This window comes from Sesamum indicum, linkage group LG15 (genome assembly GCF_000512975.1).
Source record: "Sesamum indicum cultivar Zhongzhi No. 13 linkage group LG15, S_indicum_v1.0, whole genome shotgun sequence".
NCBI lineage: Eukaryota > Viridiplantae > Streptophyta > Magnoliopsida > Lamiales > Pedaliaceae > Sesamum > Sesamum indicum.
Genome location: NC_026159.1, coordinates 9,888,097 through 9,906,076, shown reverse-complemented (window position 1 = coordinate 9,906,076; position 17,980 = coordinate 9,888,097). Strand labels below are relative to the sequence as shown.

At 35.2% G+C, this 17,980-nt stretch overlaps 1 protein-coding gene across 1 annotated transcript; it reads left to right on the top strand.

The window, feature by feature from the left end:
• Positions 10,766–17,696, top strand: LOC105178323 (developmentally-regulated G-protein 3). Its single transcript, XM_011101788.2, has 10 exons — positions 10,766–10,939; positions 11,477–11,530; positions 12,709–12,882; positions 13,944–14,015; positions 14,742–14,801; positions 15,175–15,284; positions 15,543–15,842; positions 16,574–16,765; positions 17,096–17,147; positions 17,249–17,696. The coding sequence occupies exons 1-10, from the start codon at positions 10,898–10,900 to the stop codon at positions 17,297–17,299; spliced, it is 1,107 nt and encodes a 368-aa protein (XP_011100090.1). The 5' UTR covers positions 10,766–10,897; the 3' UTR covers positions 17,300–17,696.

Below are 17,980 nucleotides of genomic sequence, written 5' to 3'. Positions count from 1 at the left end.
CCATCTTGCTAGGAAGACCATTCCTTAAAACGTCTAAAATTAAAATTGATGTTGATGCTGGAATTTACTCTATGAAATTTGATAATGAGGTTATGAGTTTTAGCATTGGTGGTACCACACAAAATTTTAATGATATGCATTTTGTCTTTCTCATGGATTTTAATAATCCTTTGGTGCGAGAAAATGCTATGTTCGATGATGGGGGAGCTTTAAGATGACCTCGATGCCAAGAACTCATAAGAACAAAGTCTTTCATGACAAAAAAAGTTTGAGAAAGAAGTCATCCATGGACCGCCAAGTTCTCTTAAACTCACACCAGCATTGGGTGCATTACATAGAAGAATTAGATTTAGAGTGTCCAACTTATTTGAATCTAGGCACAACAATATCTAACTAAAGACGCTTCTTGGGAGGCAACCATACATTTTTTCGCTTTTCTTTCTAAATTTTCTTCTCATCTATTTCTCATTAGTGTTGTGGTATCACTAATATTGGATTTTTGCAGATTGAGATAAGCATAAAATAATATTATAGTTAGGGTGCACGCCTAAATCAGCATTCTAATTTATTTTTGACAGATTTATCACCTTTAGTTAGGTGTGTCCACGCCTAATTCAGCAATTTATTATGTCAAAAGAACATTTAGTTGGGCGTGCCCACGCCTAACTCCTAGATCTAATCTGTCAGCAAAACACACACTCACACACACCCACGCTTTTATTCTCTTTTCCTTTCTACTTATATTTTACAAAACATAAAAAATAAAAATGCACTCCTATCAAATACCCCGACACTTTACCCTTTGCTCGTCCTTGAGCAAAATTAAGATCAAACAGCTCAAGGGTTTCTTTTCGACTTCATGATATCAAAACAAAGGTGCCCAAGCAAAGATCTAGTAGAATTTTCAAAGAATATGCATCTCATTATAACAACAACTTAACATGTTTCAAATAAGTTTTTCACACAATGATTTTTATCAAAAACCAACACAAGAAATTAGTGGACTATTCTCTCAATGCTTTCCAATCCCTAGTGTTTATGGTTAGGTGTTTCGCCTTAAATGCTTACTCTGAAAATACTTTACCATAGACTTGATTATACACCATATCTCCAACACTTATAGATATTCACACACTTGAATCAAGAGGCTCTGATTTTTATTGTAATGGGGCTTTGGTTTAGGAGTAGGAATTTTTAGGTAAATGAGGTAAAAACCAAGTGACGTAGAATAGATTACCAAGCAATAGATATAAGAATTTCAGACTCTCAAAATTAATTCATTTAATGTTATAATTTTATGTCCCCTTTTTAATAACTTGAACTATGCCTTGCTTTAGAGAGAGAAGTGTTCTTTTTCTTCATTTTCTGGTGTTTCTTGATTTTTTTTCTCTTTTTTTTGGCATTTATCTTTTTCTTCTTTTTTCCAGAGCATTCTTTTTTCTTTTTTCATTTTTGCCATGTTTTTCCCTCTTTCTTTGTCTATCTTGCAGTAAGGCATAGAACAAGATCACCATATGATAAATTAGCTCACAAACTTCTTAGCACAAAATATGATCACAATAGACGAGATATCCCCACACTTTATGTGAAACCCCATACTTACATCCTTGTTTCTTTGATGCTCTACTAGATCTGGGCAAGGTCAAACAGGGAGTAATAAAAAGATGGTAGAGCTTGTTCATAATTGAGGTTGCATGACAAGAAATTAAGGTTTATATGGCTCAAATGGACTTATTAAGGAAAAATGCATGTGGGTGGTCTTTTTAAGTGAGGTTTCTATCCTAGTGATTTTATTACTTTCAAGTGCATGCATAGTATTGTGGCCTTCAAAGCAAGTTCTAGGAAGACAAAATTATGAAGCATTTTCTCTCGAGAGAAGAAACAAAATGTAGTATTTTATGAGTGTATTGGCTCAAAATTCCTATCAAGGTAAGTTATGTCCACTAAATTCACATGTAATGCTTTCGAATCAAATCATCTTTATAAAAATAAATTTTCAACCATAAATTGTTCTAAGCATGAACACATATTCTCATCACATATCAGCAAATTTATTGCTTTGACACCCCATATCGTCAATCATGAAGTGAAAAATTCAGAAAAATTCAAAATTTTTCATCAATCCATTAGCACACCCGACCTCTTAGTCAATGCAATCAAACACCAATCAACATAGCAAGATTTATCCCTCCATTTAAAACAAACATTGTCCTCAATGTGAAAATGAGAGATAATTCATCACCAAGCACAAAAATCTAAGGAGAAAAAATAAGAGAAACTTCCCTGAGTGTGTTTTTTGTCAATTTACCCTCGAGTGCGCGGTAGGTGTGTGGAGTTGAGGTGGGTATCTTTTTCTCCGAATTGCTGCAAAAGAGTGGAAGAGATTAGTGTAAGAATTTGATGAGTGTGGAATCCACAAAAATGTTATCCTACTAAAACTTGTGAAACTAGTGAGTAGGGTCGAATTTACAGAGATTGATTTTAAATTAATTCCTTCACATAAAAATAAAAGTAAAAGAAAGGGGTTTTTGTTTAAAATCTAAATCTAGAAAACAAAATACAAGGGGAATAAATATGAGAAGAAAGATTTCTAGTCAAAGACATGATTATGCTTGATTCAACTGTTGATCATAGATGCAAATATGATAATCATTCATAATAAATAAATTGGCCATGATTTTATTACTTTGTCATTAGTCGAGGAACGTCCGTTGACTAATTCTCTAATCAGTAAATAACCTTTGGAACGTATTCAAAATTTAATTTACCAACAACATTAAGAACTAGAAAGGCATAATTCTAACTAATAGATTTCTACGAGGATTTATTTAAGTTAGATTGTACATTCCCACAACACAATCAACCACTACGACATGATAAACTATGATGTCTTACCACTAGTTATTGAACTAAACAAAAAATTATGGATTTGCAAGTTCAATTGGTTAGGAAAATATTCTTAACAATGAATATCGATACCTAGTATTCATAAATCAAATTATTTGTGAGAAAAAAACACAAAGAATAATACAAACACCCATATGAATGAAAGTAGAAAGTACGAATTACATCTCACAACATATTGGAATCAAGCATTCACTATATCTTTAACTAGAAATAAAAGATCTAGCCTAGCATGCTCATGGAAGAACACATAAAAGAAGAAGAGAAAATATTATAAAATGAAAAAACGCAGAGAAATAAAAGATCCAAAGATCCAAGATCAAATATGTCCATATGGTGAATCACTTCTTTATACTAACTAGTTACCTATTCCTATTAGAACTTAAAAAGATAGATTCCTAATAAAAATAAAAGACCTATGAAATTGAAACTATTATCTTAAAGAGTTTCCTTCAGTAAGGAGAGCTTTCAATCAACAACAACCTTCCTTTTTCTCTTGCTTTCCTGCACATTTAGGCATGGGCACACCTAACCGGTCATTTTAATCTGTCAAGATATTGATTGTGGCCTCTCTTTTCCTCTTTCGTTCTACCAATTTCTTGTAAGCTAATTCTACAATATAGCACTTGATTAGGAGTATTTTAGGCTCAAAAGAATTATATACCATATGATGAAAGACAACTTAACAAGCTTCGGACATGTTTTTCACAAGATCATTTTCATCAAAAAAATCAAGCATGGAGAATTAGTGGAATATTCTCTCATATCTTCAACTCTCTCAAGTGTTTTTGGCCAAGTATTTTGTTCAAATGCTTTCTATGCTTCACCATAGGTTATAGATGTGCACATACTTGAGTCAAAAGGTCTTTTATTATAGTTGTAATGGGGTTTTGGTTTAGGGGTAGGAATTTTCAGGATAAATGAGGTAAAAATCCAAGTAAACTAAAAAAGAGCACCAAGTAATAGATGTAACAATTCAAGCCTCTCAAAATTGATTCATCTACTGCTCTAATTCCGTGCCCCACTTTTTATGGCTTGAACTCTGTCTTGCTTTCCTTGATTGTTTTTCTTTTTCTTTGCCATTTTTCTTTTCTTTTCTTTTCTTTTTTTTTCGCAAGCCTTTTTTTTTTTTTGCCATGCTTTTCTCTCTTTCTTCGTCTTTCTTGCAATCAGGCATCGAATAAGGTAATGATATGACATATTAGCTCTCGTACTTTCTTAGCATTAAATATGATCACAATAGATGAGACATCCCCACACTTATGTTAGAACACATACTTAGAATACATCCTCTTTTTCTTGATGCTCTGTTCATAATTGAGGTTGCATGATAAGAAATTAAGGCTTATAAAGCTCAAATGGGCTTACTAAGGAAAAATGCATGTGGGTGGTGTTTTTAAGCCAAAGGATTTTTATCCTAGTAATGTGGCATGCATAGTAATGTGGCATCGACCTGATTCAAAGCAAGTTCTAGGAAGACAAAATCATGAAACATCATCTCTCTAAAGAAGAAAAAAATGTAGTAGTTTATGAGAGTATGGGCTCAAAATTCCTCTCAAGGCAGGTACCAACTTCTCATGTACAATTTTCAAGTCAAATCATCATTTTACAAGAGCAAGTTCTTAACCGTAAGTTGTCTAAAATCATAGGTGAACATTCTATCACGCATCACCAAATTATTGCTTAAACATCCTAAATCTTTGATCATGAAGCGAACATGAAGATAAATTCCACAAAACTGGGTTCTCACATAGTCATCCAACAAACATAGAAGAGACAAGCAACAACCAATCAACAAAAAATCAATATTCAAGAGAGCAAACTCCAACCATTAATCCATAAAGAATCAAATTTCTAAGCAAAGCAATCAAGATCCCTCATCCACTTAAATCCTCATTGCCCCCAATGTGGTTAGCATGCATCTCTAGGTCGATACAAAAAGAGGAGAAAGGAAAGAGAATGCCCATGAATTCATATATCAAGGCTAGTGGTCAAGAGGTTAGTTGATAGGAATATCGAGGGCGTCCAACAAGCAAAAGAAATTCAAGATCCAATGGACCAAGATTTAACCATTGGAAGTGGGCCAATGACAAGAGAAAGGTTGAAGAGAATGCAAGAAGTAATTCAAGCCCAATCCAACTTAGTCCTTGCTAATGGGATCAAGTCACAATCGGAGGCCCAACATGTGAGCTTAATTTCATTAATTCAAGCCCAAGGAAGCCCACAATAGGAGCCCAACTCGTCCAAGTGCAGCCATGTGGTCAAAAGAGACCTTTCAACTACATTCAAAGTGCATTTATACACCAATTCTCGGATTCACATGGTCATGCATGGGTTTTACTCGGTTATGACCAAGAATGCATAGTTTTTAGTTATTTTTGACCAAGTATTGAATGTACGTCCACCAAGGAGTCACTTGGGGATATGAAAGGTTAATTTGGAAGTGTTTTAGGCCTATAAAAGGCACATACCAGCCATGCATGCGGGACACAATGGAAATATTCAAGAATTGATCTAGTTTATAAAAAATATTGAGTGTTCTCTTACTTTGGAGAGTTATACACTTGTTTTAGCTTTTGTGAAACCTTTGCTTTGTCAATCTAGTCTATTAGATTGGTGATTCAAATTCACATAGCCTCCAATTCGTGCTCGACCCAAGTGTGTCGTTGTGTGGATTGGTTTACTCGTGCTCGTGGTTGGTTGAATGTTCTAAGTAGTAGGTCACGTTCATATAACGTGGTTGACTATTTACATTCCTCAAGTCATGAACCACTTTATCCATTTCTAGCCTACGCCGTAAAGATCGGGCCACCCATGGTCAATACCATATCATTAGTGGATGCCACAATGGTTGATGGTGGCTTTGAGAGAGTGATGGCAGGGCTTGGCTACTATTGGGAAGAAGAGGGTGTGTTTGGCTGCTGAAAAGGGAAAAGGGGTGAGGTGAGTATTTTTAGTTATTTTTTTATTTTAATAAAATAAATAAAAAAAATAACAAAAAAGAAAAGAAAGCATGTGAATGTGTGTGAGTGTGTGGTATTTCGAGAAATTAGGTGGATGAGTTAGGCGTGTCGGTGATAGATCTCTCTTGTTGACAGATTAGATGGCTGAATTTTAGGCATAGGCACGCCTAACCGAAGGTGATGAATCTGCCTTTTGACTAGATTGTTGAGTTAGGCGTGGGCATGAAAATCGAAAAATTATTTTATGTTCACCTCCACTTGCAAAAATCCAATATCTAATGCCACAACACTCATTAGAAATAAGAGGAGGGAAAGTGAGAAGCAGAAACAAAAAAAATGCATGGGTTGTCTCCCAAGAACCGCTTTTATTTCACATCTTTTTCTAGACGTTGTTGTGCTTCAACTTAAATAAGTTGGACATGCTCAATCCAATTCTTCTACGTAATGCACCCGGTGTTGGTGTGGATTTAGGAGAACTTGGCGATCCATAGATGACTTCTTCCTCGAACTTATTTTTTTATGAAAGACTTTGTTCCTGTAAGTTCTGGGGCTCGAGGGGTGAGGCTTTTATTAATTGTCATCTTAAATACTTCCCCACCGTTGAACATACCATTTTCTCGCACCAAGGGATCAATAAAATCCATGACAAAAACATAATACAAATCATTAAAATTTTGTGTAGTACCACCAATGCTAAAACTCAACCTCATTATCAAATTCCATAGAGAGAATTCTGGCATCAACATCAATGAGTTCCATGGAACTTATCATACAACATGTCCTTCAACTCCATGAGTTCCTTCCTCTTGGTCGCGTACCTCCTGATCCTTTGCAACTAACTTCCAATAACTTTGGTCTTGGGCACGTAACAATTCATATTGCTCCTTCAACTCCCGTACTTGAGCCTTTGCTGCCTTGGCTTTCTCTCCATTTTAGAAGTTTGCTCACAAAAAAATGCAGCTTGGAGAGTCATATAATGTAGAACCTGGCTCGCCTAGTAACATTGAAGGTAACAAGTCATTATAAAAAGAATAAGATAGAGCAAAAGAATGAACTGAAGAAATCCTTACACCCATGAGCAACTTGGCTCTATGAGATTCCATCTGAGGAAGAGGACTCAATGAAAGTTTCATTTGATCTATGGAAAGGAGAATCCTATGGTATAAGTTAAAGGAGACGCTACCTATCACAGAACTCAAGATAAAAGAAATTTCATATACATTCCAATTTGGGCGAAGAATAGGAGCAGGATTCTTAGGCTCCGAAAAAGAATCCTTGATAGCCAACCAAGTCTCTCTCATTCCCTTGAGTAGACCTTCCAACATTTTTAGATGCCTCTTCATAGGCCCATACTTTTCCACATGGACAAAAACAAAGCTCTCTTCCAACTCAGCGATTATCTAGGGCTTTAGATGAGGAGCGATCTTTGCCTTCCCGTTTCCACCTTTTGAAGTCCTGCTAATCTTCTTAGCAGGAGCAGTCACTTTTGGCTCAAAAGGGGAAACTCACTTGGCAGCTAAAGCACTAAGAGGAAGATCATCACCATCCTCGTCTTCCTTATCGGAGTCATCTGCACCTATCAGCTTTCTTTTGCGACTGGTATAGATGCGAACAGTTGGGGAACCTCTTTTCTCACCTTTTGAAGCAACTTCTATAGGAGTAAGAACAACAGCAAGAGCGTCTGATGAGGTAGGAAAAGAATCAAACAAGATAACACCATCAAAATCATTCAAACTTTGAGAAATACCTTCTAAAGAAGAAAGTACCCTCACAGAAACAAGAGCATCAGCAACGGGCGAGATGAATAAGCACCTTGAGAGGAATATGTTTGTTAACGGTAGCGCATACCTATTTGAAGGCTACGAGAAATCATCACTATATTTGCTGAAACAAGTAAACTAAAGGGCAGTGGACAGGGTGTAAAACTCAAATCAATACCAGGAAAACAGAGAAGAAAATATACCTAGATACGAGGCATCCAAGCTAAATGAGGTTGGGAATAAGCCAACAACGGAAAATATTTGTTCAATCATGATAACTCTATAGTCATATTCATACTTGAGAATCCTCTCTCTGAGGAAAGTATCATCCTAAGAGACATGCCCCAAGGGATCTAAAGAAGGTTTGGTCAGATGCTATTTATTTGAGCTATTCCATGGTTTATCAGGAGGGGGACAGATAAAGAAGAAACGACATTTCAAATCGGTATAAGATCTCTTATTATTGCTCACCAACTTCAACCCTCTCTTACTATTCAAATAGAAAAAAAAAAAAAAAAAAAAAAAAAAAAAAAACTTTTTCTCCAATACTAAGATTCAATTGATGGAGAGCACAAAAATTATCAACTGAAGGGATAACACCAAGATGAGTCATCAAAATTATAAAAGCAAAAATAGTTCTAAAAAAGTTTGGGGTGAGTTGGATTATGCACAACCTTGAATGGTCAAGAATCTCCTCAACCAAAGGGTGCAGAGGCAGGCGGAGACCTGGTTCAAAATCGGCAAAACACAAGGTTCTACACTTGAGTGGAGGAAGATGTATACGGTCATGAGACAAAGGATGAATGATTTCATAATCATCAAGAATATGAAACCTAGGACGTAAAAGATCAACATCGGCACTGCACAGAACAGAAGATGAAGTGAGAAAAGAATATACAGACTTATCAAAGAACAAATCTATATTCTCACGATTTATAAACGGAAACTCATACATGGCATCCTTAATCGTGTTAGGACCAAATAGACCTCCAAGACCACTGGTGATTGTTCTCTTACTTGAAGAACTAGATTACAAGATAGCAAAAGGATGACCCAAAAATTTAAAGAATGGACAAGGAAGATACTAACCTGGTTAAAAGAAAGGAATAAAGGATGGCCTAAGAAAGCTGCAATGTACGAACAAGGGAAGTTTGGAAGACGAAGGGTTACTTAGCACTGAAGAACTGGTATTTAAAGCAGTGGATGAGGCGCGAAAACCCAAAAGCATACGTCGCTTCCCACTTGGCATGACCCTGCAGAAAGAGACCACAACAGTGGCAACTATTGATAAACGACTGGATAACCGAATCTAGGTACCCAATAAGTGAGAAAAAAACTACTGAAAACTTTTTTAAATTTCGCCGCCAAAATCTAAGGGCAAAAGCAACGACAAAGGACACGACTAGAAAAACAGAAGCTTGAAGGTCTCATAGCTCCACTTACCCAACTTTAGTATGAGCACACTTGGTAAGTGGGGGGACTTCTGATATAGGGACATTTCCAACATTCCTCATGAGACCTTCCTAATAATGGACGGGACCAATAAAAGGTCAGGACCGACAATAACTCAAGAAAGTATCCACGAGATAAGGAGAGACCTTGGAGAAGTTGAAGTATAAAAGTATTTGAAGGTCTTTAGGGACCTCCATAAGCCAACGACAGAATGTCAGAAAAGGCACTGTTAATGCTGCGTGCATTGTCTTGCCTGCACAATCCTATCCCCTGGACCACCTCTTGTCCTTATTAGCGTGATACGTCTGGATTATTATCGTCATTTAGATCAAAGCTTAATCCAACGAATCACCTGAATACGTACAATCAACCCTTATATACAAATATGGCCCTCCATCTCCAATACCAGGTCCGAACACTCTAACTTATGCGTATATTCACTAAAGCCTCACCTACGATTCTTATTGACTTGACCGTCGGAAGGCCATTGCTGGAATCCCTTTCGGCTTGCTCTAACGGGTTCTCTTTTGTAGATTATCCAGTTCACTCAAAACCAGCTTGACACACCATTCTGATACCTTCAGTGCCCATCCGCATAGCAGCAGCACCTTCGGCATTTTAGAGGTACAACGCTATCTTTTAATCGCTAATGTATTATTGTATTTGTCGTCCACTTTCATTCCAGTTATTTACTTGATCCGCTTTTAATCTATACTAATATTAAAACTCACGAACAACTGTTAGTTACACAAATTCATCAATTTTTAAATATGACAATTATACCCCTAATTAGATATATATACTAATATAAAAAAAAAGATTCCCTAAATCACAAGCGGTGGTACCGTTGCACCAATTTTTAAATTTAATAATTATACCCCTAATTAGATTATTTTAAAAATTAATTGTAATTTTTTTTAATAAAAATGACTCCACATCATTTTAACACTATTGCATCAATTCTTTTGTTGTATCGATACTATCTTAAGTTGATTTTCTTTTGCTTATTGTTTACTTATGTTGTTCAGATGTGATTTGTTGGTTTGTGTATTTTGTTTTATTTAAAATATATTTTAAACATAAAAAAATATTTATTAGTATATTGTATATAAGAAAGGCCATCTATACTTACAAACGACAATTAGTAACATCGTCGCACCAATATTTAAATATGATAATTATAACCCTGATTAGATAATTTAAAGAATTAAATATATTTTTTTTAAAAAAAAGTGACTCCACGTCATTTTAATGCTACTGCATCAATTCTTTTGTCTTGTCGGTAATATCTTAAGCTGATTTTTTTTGTTCATTTATTTACTTTTTCTTTTGAAATGTGATTTGTTAATTTGTATATTTTATTTTTATTTATAATATATTTTAAAATATAAAATATTATTTATTATATGCATACAAAGATGAAGTGCCACAATAATAGTTATATACTGATTTTTATTTTTAAAATTTATGTTATATTTATTTAATTATATGCACACAAATACTGCATGCCGAATTTGCTCGACGCTAATTTTAAATGAACCGGATAGTTCAATGGTTCACCTAATACACAAACTATACGATCCTAAAGAATCAAAATTGAATTTGGGCCCATTATAGTTCATGGCCCATCAACTAGATCCAAGAAACAAACTGGGTTTGCCCACCCGAGAATAATTTGGGCTTCTAGAACCCTCTTCTCAGGGGCCATATTGCTCTTCAGCTCCGGCGTACGCAGAAGTGTTAGCTACGGTCTTGAATCCTTGCTTCCGCCGCCTTTACGCCGTCGTTCAAAGGTCCTGACATTCTCCATCAGCAGCCATGGCGACAGTGATGCAGAAAATTAAAGATATCGAAGATGAGGTGATTGCAAAAACTAAAGCACAATTAGATAATTAGTTGTCGGATTATTTGAACGCTTGTTTTGTGATAATTCTTGTGGTGTTTTCTGGTTTGGAGACATTTTTCATTTGTTATTAGTACACTGTTGAGGCTGAAAGTGCGAAATCAGTATACGGTATTAGGAGACACGGAGTGTTTGTTCTCCGTTATTTCGGAATCGGCAGAGTGATTATGGAGATGTCCGTAGTTTAGAGATATTAGTTTCAAGGATTCACCTTTTTTCATGTTTTTTCTGCATTGAGTAGCAAACAGGTTCCATATTGCATTTGGTTCGTCTTTTTTATTCATGTTGGATGTTGAACGCGAGAGCATGGAAGAGTTGGAGTGAGTAGGGCATCTTATTATGTATCATATAGAACAAATTTAACTGAATGCTTTCCTAGTTATTCTTTTATGTATCACATGGTTGGAAAGTTTGAGAGACTCTGCTCTCTATTTCCTGGTGATTTGCTTTGCTACAGGTGTTTTAAGAATGTCAATTTCGTTTTCCTGTTGCAGATGGCAAGAACTCAGAAGAACAAAGCGACTGCCCACCATCTGGGCTTGCTGAAGGTGCACCTTCCTAATGCTTGTAAAGTTTAGAATATATTATGATGATAAGATGTATATTCCTTTCTTCTAATGCTAGTTTTTCACCTTTCTCCTTGGACATTGTCTTTGATAGATAAAATTACCTTTCTTGCAAACCAATGACTTCGTTTTAGATTTTAGTAAGGCAGATACTTTGTTCCTTTCAAATCAGAGACAAGAACCTTGATCCGTTCCCTGTAAATTGTGAATGGAATGGAATTGAACCAAATGAATGGATTGGGGGGCATATCTTGATTTGAGATTGGGTTGATGCAGCTGTTTCTTATAGATGATCTTTCATACAAATTTAGCATTTGTATTATACATGAGTTTGTTGAACAGAAGTCTGTTTCCTAGTCTTGTTATGTAGACATGAGCCAACATTCTGCACAGAGAATACCTCAAGTATTTTATAAATTGAATACATGTTTCTCCGTAAAGTCTTTTCCTCGATATAAGTGGAGTACTATCCTACTGTGGTTTTATATAAAATAAGATTGGAAATGCCGTTTAATAATTCCTAAATGAATTGCTGATGTTTGTATTGACCGTTTTAAGTCAAAGCATCGAGACAGAAGTGATGATTTTTTCATCGTATAATGTAACTTCTCTTTATTTACATTTGCCAGTAGGTAACTGGAAGGATGCTACATTTGGAAGCAAACTTTCATCTGTAAAACTGGAATTCCAAAGTAGTCTTTCTCTTTTCAGTCAACCTGTAGCAACCCTTCTCTTCTGATTGACATGTTGCTGAGTGCATTCAACCGACATGAAATTAAGTTATCCAAGGAAGACATGAACCTGAAATTATCTTCATTTCTGAATATTTATCTGCTTGAGGAACTTGTCAGAATATTATATATCTAATCTATGCAATATACCTATGTGAAAACTGAATTCTTTAATTATATATGATCCTTGTGTCAAGGTTATGTTGGGCAACTCCATGCATTTATGGTTTTATTTTTCATGTTCATGATTAGTTGTATTAACTGGAAGCTAAAGACAGGCACACAGATGTGAGTGTCTAGTTATTTATAAGCTTTTGCCCCCTGTAGGCCTAATATATTTTGTGAATTTCCATCATTGGGAGAGCTTATGCGGAACTAATTATTAAAGAAGGAGCTAATACTTTTATGTAATTACTTGATCTTTCTTAGGCAAAACTTGCAAAACTCCGAAGGGAAATTCTTACACCAGCATCTAAGGGAGGTGGTGGTGCTGGAGAAGGTTTTGATGTTACAAAAAGTGGTGATGCGAGAGTTGGCCTTGTGGGTTTTCCTTCAGTTGGGAAATCAACACTCTTAAACAAATTAACTGGAACTTTTTCAGAGGTTTGTAATTGTTTTGAGTATTGTTCGTATTATTGCTTGGAATGTAAATAAAGCATCATTTGTTAGTACATTTTTTCATGACACAAGGTATCTAGTATCATGTGCATCAAGTTTTGTGCGAGTCCTTGAGGCATATGCTCTCAGTTAATGAGTAACTTTATTTTTATCGTTATTAGTTGTTGTTATTGTACGGTATGAATTTCCTGTTTAATGGTGAACATAGACTGGTAACATCCTGTGCAACTCTGTACTAAAAGTTCAGGGTGGCAATCTTTCCTAAGCCACATTCAACATTGTTTTTTAGTGTAACCAGGTTGTTTAATGAATGGAGAAAATAAAAGGAAAATGCTGACATAGAGAAAGAGCCTTGTGATATATGCACAGTTCATTTGGAATTAATACGCAAAGATGAAAGTTAAGCAAAAGATATACCGACAGAATTAGTGATACATATTATCTATCCAGAGGAGCCTGAAGTGCATAAATACAAAATTTGCCTTGGTGCCATTATCTTTCCAGAAATGAGTTTCAACTTAGTGGTTTTTACATGCTGCGTGTTCTATTAATAGGCAATGGAATAATGAAATAAAAATGAACATGATGGATTAAAACAGTATCCTGTATCCAAATATAGATTATACGTAGTCTAATTTGCATCGTATGAAATTAATTATTATTAATCATCTCAGGTGGTGTTAAGTTTTATGCTATCATCTACTTGGCGCTAAAGAAAGTTATTCTGTGAAAAGTATCTGGTTGTGCCATTCCGAAATATCATTTTTACTTTTTCAAGTAAATTTATTGCTAGTTCACCGAGTGTTTTGGTGACTTCAGATGTTATAGGTTAGAAAGGTATCATGTGCAAGGAGGATTGAAGTATGCATGTGAGATAATGTAGCTAGGTGAATATTACAACTTTGCCCTTCTTCAGTTTGACGGAATAAAACTACCATTGCATTGTCTGTTTCCTATTCTTCTTCATGACTGAAAACTAACTTGCAGTTCAAGTTGCTGAAGCCTCAATTAACTTTTATCTGCTCGCATGTTTTCTTGAACTGCAGGTTGCTTCATACGAGTTTACTACTTTAACTTGCATTCCTGGTGTAATCACATATCGAGGAGCTAAAATTCAGGTAATGTAATCTCCTATGGATAATTGAAGGATTAATTGGATCTTTTAAACAGAGACATTGAGTTTTAAATGCATTTCAGACGTATCCTTGAGACACAAGAGAAACAATTGCGCTCTCATGTTGAGTCCAGAATGCACTCCTGTTGACTGAACTAATAAAGTTGTTTACTTAATGCTTTTCATGAGTAAATTCCCCTGCTCTAACGCATATACATAACTTTCAGTTTGATGCTTGTGTTTTTTCTTTTTAATTTGCAGCTCTCAGTTACAGCAAAAAATGGTTCAGTTGGCATAGTTAATAATTTTTTCATTCATTATTGTAAAATAAGATTAACTTGATAACATCATTCTTCGTGTGCCTTAACTGTTTTTCCTTCCATCTTTCTTCTTTGTTCTTTCTTTTTCCTTATTTGGCTCATTACAGTGTATGATTGATGGAGCAACTCACTATACCTCACATCTGTAGCCCATGCATATTCCATTTTGAAAGTTTTTATCTTTTCTCATCTCTCTCTCTTTCTTTTCTTTTCTTTTTTTTTTTTTCATTTTCTACGATCAAGTTGAATCTCATTTATGGTTATCACACCAAACATGATAATCACAATATTTCATTCTCAAATTGTATCCTATTTTCTGCTGTTTCTGATTTGCTTTTGAATGTCAAGGAAGATTTCTTTAAACTTTTTAGCTAATTCATTTTTTTTATTGTTTTTCCTGCTTTTGACAGTTATTGGACCTTCCCGGTATTATTGAGGGTGCTAAAGATGGCAAGGGTAGAGGTAGGCAGGTAATGTACAATTAGCTTCAGTGACCAGTTATTGCTTTATTAATTAGGAAAAAGTGGTAGGCTGACCCTTGAAGAACGTGAAGATTTTTGGTTCTGAGCATCGAAAATTTTCTTAGTGATATTCAACTATAAATAGTCATGGGTCCATATGCATAACCAACTCTCTTTTTTAAGCCATGCAATAGATACGTGTTGCTCGTGGAAAGTCAGGAACATTTGTTATAACTATTGCATATTATTTTTTCATTCTTCCTGTTTCTATCTGCAAATATATAGCTTACAGCTTGAAGATAAGGATGATGCATTCATTGACATGGGTGTGATGCTTATTGCTTCAATTATATTTATACTTGAATGTGATCTTCATAACTAGGTCATCAGTACAGCTCGGACATGCAACTGCATCCTGATTGTTCTGGATGCGATAAAACCAATTACTCATAAACGCCTAATAGAGAAAGAGCTTGAGGGATTTGGCATAAGGTATGTCCATCATGATGGATTCTGCCTTTGAATTTAAAATAGTTTTCTTTACAATTCTATCACCATTTGTTCTATCTTGTGGAACTGAAATTAATATGATCTCCAAACAACCGGATCACCTTGAATTTAATGCATGCATGACTTGTTCTTAGGGACTGCTAGTGCCTAACTGAAAAACATGCATGATCCAGGATATGCATAACTTCTGTATCTCTCTCAACAAATTGCATAATTGTATTTCTTACACTCTATGAACAGATTAAACAAGGAACCACCAAATCTGACATTTCGGAGGAAAGACAAGGGTGGAATCAATCTCACATCTACAGTTACCAACACACATCTTGACCTTGAAACAGTGAAGGCAATTTGTGGTGAATACAGAATACACAATGCTGATATTAATCTTAGATATGATGCAACAGCAGATGACCTTATAGATGTCATTGAGGGAAGCAGGGTATATATGCCTTGCATCTATGCCATCAACAAGATTGATCAGATTACACTTGAAGAGTTGGAGATTTTGGACAAACTTCCACATTATTGCCCAGTCAGGTAGATTCTGGTTTTGTTTGGGATCTTCCACATTAAGGAGAATCATAATATGAAATGTTGTGAACTTGAATTTATTTTGTTCCAAGTTAGGAAACAAATTCTAGCTATTAGATTGGTCTTGAATTAGCAACACATTGAACACTATGGTGCAAGAATTCCTTTTCTTCCAGTTTTTATGCGTTTACATTTTCTGTGTCATGTTTTTATTATTATCCTGCAATCATGGCTGTTTGAAGGACTTGTGTCTCCTTCATATTTGAAGAGCAGACTGGAAAATACATATACGGTGGATGTAACCACAAGACACAAACCGTCATATATATAGTTAATTGATTGTGAACTTTTGGTCTATTTGTAACTGCACAAAATTAAAAAAAAAAAAAAGAAAAAAAGAGGGCCCTGTTCTATTGAAGTATTATAAATTGATTACTTTTTGCTTGATAGTTCTCTATGCAGGTTTCATGATTTTTCTTCCTGGAAGTTTGCACACAGATTGTTGACTGAATTGAGAAGCTTTTGCCGGTTAATTAGAGTGCTTGCAGGTTTATAAGAGATGAATAAGAGCATTAATCTCTAACATATTAAATTTATGGGCATTACTGCTGTATCCTCAAATTTTGCATTCCAATTCTCTTTCATCCTTTATTTGTTAGAATGAAGGTCATAAGTTGGTTCCTTACGTTCTACTGATTGTTTGCTGCTTCTGATGATGTGCGAATGGATTGCTTCAGTGCTCATTTGGAATGGAACCTCGATGGTCTACTGGAGAAAGTATGGGAATATCTCAACTTAACTCGCATATACACGAAGCCAAAGGGGATGAATCCAGACTATGAAGATCCTGTCATATTGTCATCCAAGAGACGGACGGTTGAGGACTTCTGCAATAGAATCCACAAGGACATGCTTAAACAATTCAAATAGTGAGTGCTGCATATGTTCCTAGATTTCAAAGCTCTTCTTAACTATTGATTCAATATTTCGTCAATACCTACAGCAGTTAGGTAGCTTGTGGAGCTAGGAGCTTTAGTCAAAATATCTCGACTCAACCTTATCTTGAATTTGAGTGATTCTTTTCAAATTGGTTGGCTTAACAAAGTAAATAGCATTTCTATACCTTGAAATTGTGTTTTAGATTCAGAATACAAAGCATTTTGATTTAGCTTAAATAACACACTGGTTTTCCTGATAACTCCTTGGGAATTTCAATTGCTTTTACATAAATAACTCAGGTTTTATTCAATAAATTGCAGTGCACTGGTTTGGGGTTCAAGCGCGAAACACAAACCCCAGAGGGTGGGCAAGGTAAGTTTCGTTTGCTAACTTGTTGTCTTCTTCCCTCCTCAAATACACCACTTTCCGTTTCTTCTGATGGATGTTTGACGTTTTGATGTTGTATCCACTAGGAGCACGAACTGGAAGATGAAGACGTCGTACAAATCATTAAGAAGGTGTGATTTCAGAATTTAATATATCAGATACTCTCCGGTCCATGTGTTATACGAGGTACCAGCCCTGAAGCTCGGACTTCATTTTTCTCGAATTCAATATTTATTCACTGTGCTACGTAATGTGTCGACGTTATGGTCATGATATAGCTGCTGATACCCTTATATCTAGTCTAGTGGAATTAGAGGACACTGTAACTAGGCAAAATCAGTTTTATGGTTAGATATCTGCTAGAAAGCAATATCACTTTGTTATATTTTGCATGTATGAAGAAGGTCGTGTTTTTCTCGGTATTTTCACTATGTTCCGTGGTCTGTACTTACAAGGCATCCCATGTGAAATTGTATTAAGCTCCGTTTGATTATTGATTTGGACAATTTTGTATCTGAGTTAAATTTTCCTAGAGATTTTTTGTGAACTTACTATTTTCTTAACTAAGAGGATTTGAAACATTTTATAACTTCCTACATTTTATTTTGATGTTTCTAAGAGCTTAAATATGATGGATTTATATTTTAAAAGTGATCTCTTAAGGTGTTTGGAGGAATAAGATCAGAGCTTTTAAGATATTAATATATGGCACAAAAAGTGGGTTAATTATTTAAATAATATTAAAAAAAACAAATTATATAAATATAATTTATTTAAAATATATAATATAAGTATGTCGAATATTATATATGTTTTCT

Coding starts and splice junctions, on each gene's coding strand:
- LOC105178323 (XM_011101788.2), top strand. CDS start 10,898: ATGGCGACAGTGATGCAGAAAATTAAAGATATCGAAGATGAG. Junction 12,883..13,943: donor TAACTGGAACTTTTTCAGAG/GTTTGTAATTGT, acceptor CTTGAACTGCAG/GTTGCTTCATACGAGTTTAC. Junction 14,016..14,741: donor ATCGAGGAGCTAAAATTCAG/GTAATGTAATCT, acceptor TGCTTTTGACAG/TTATTGGACCTTCCCGGTAT.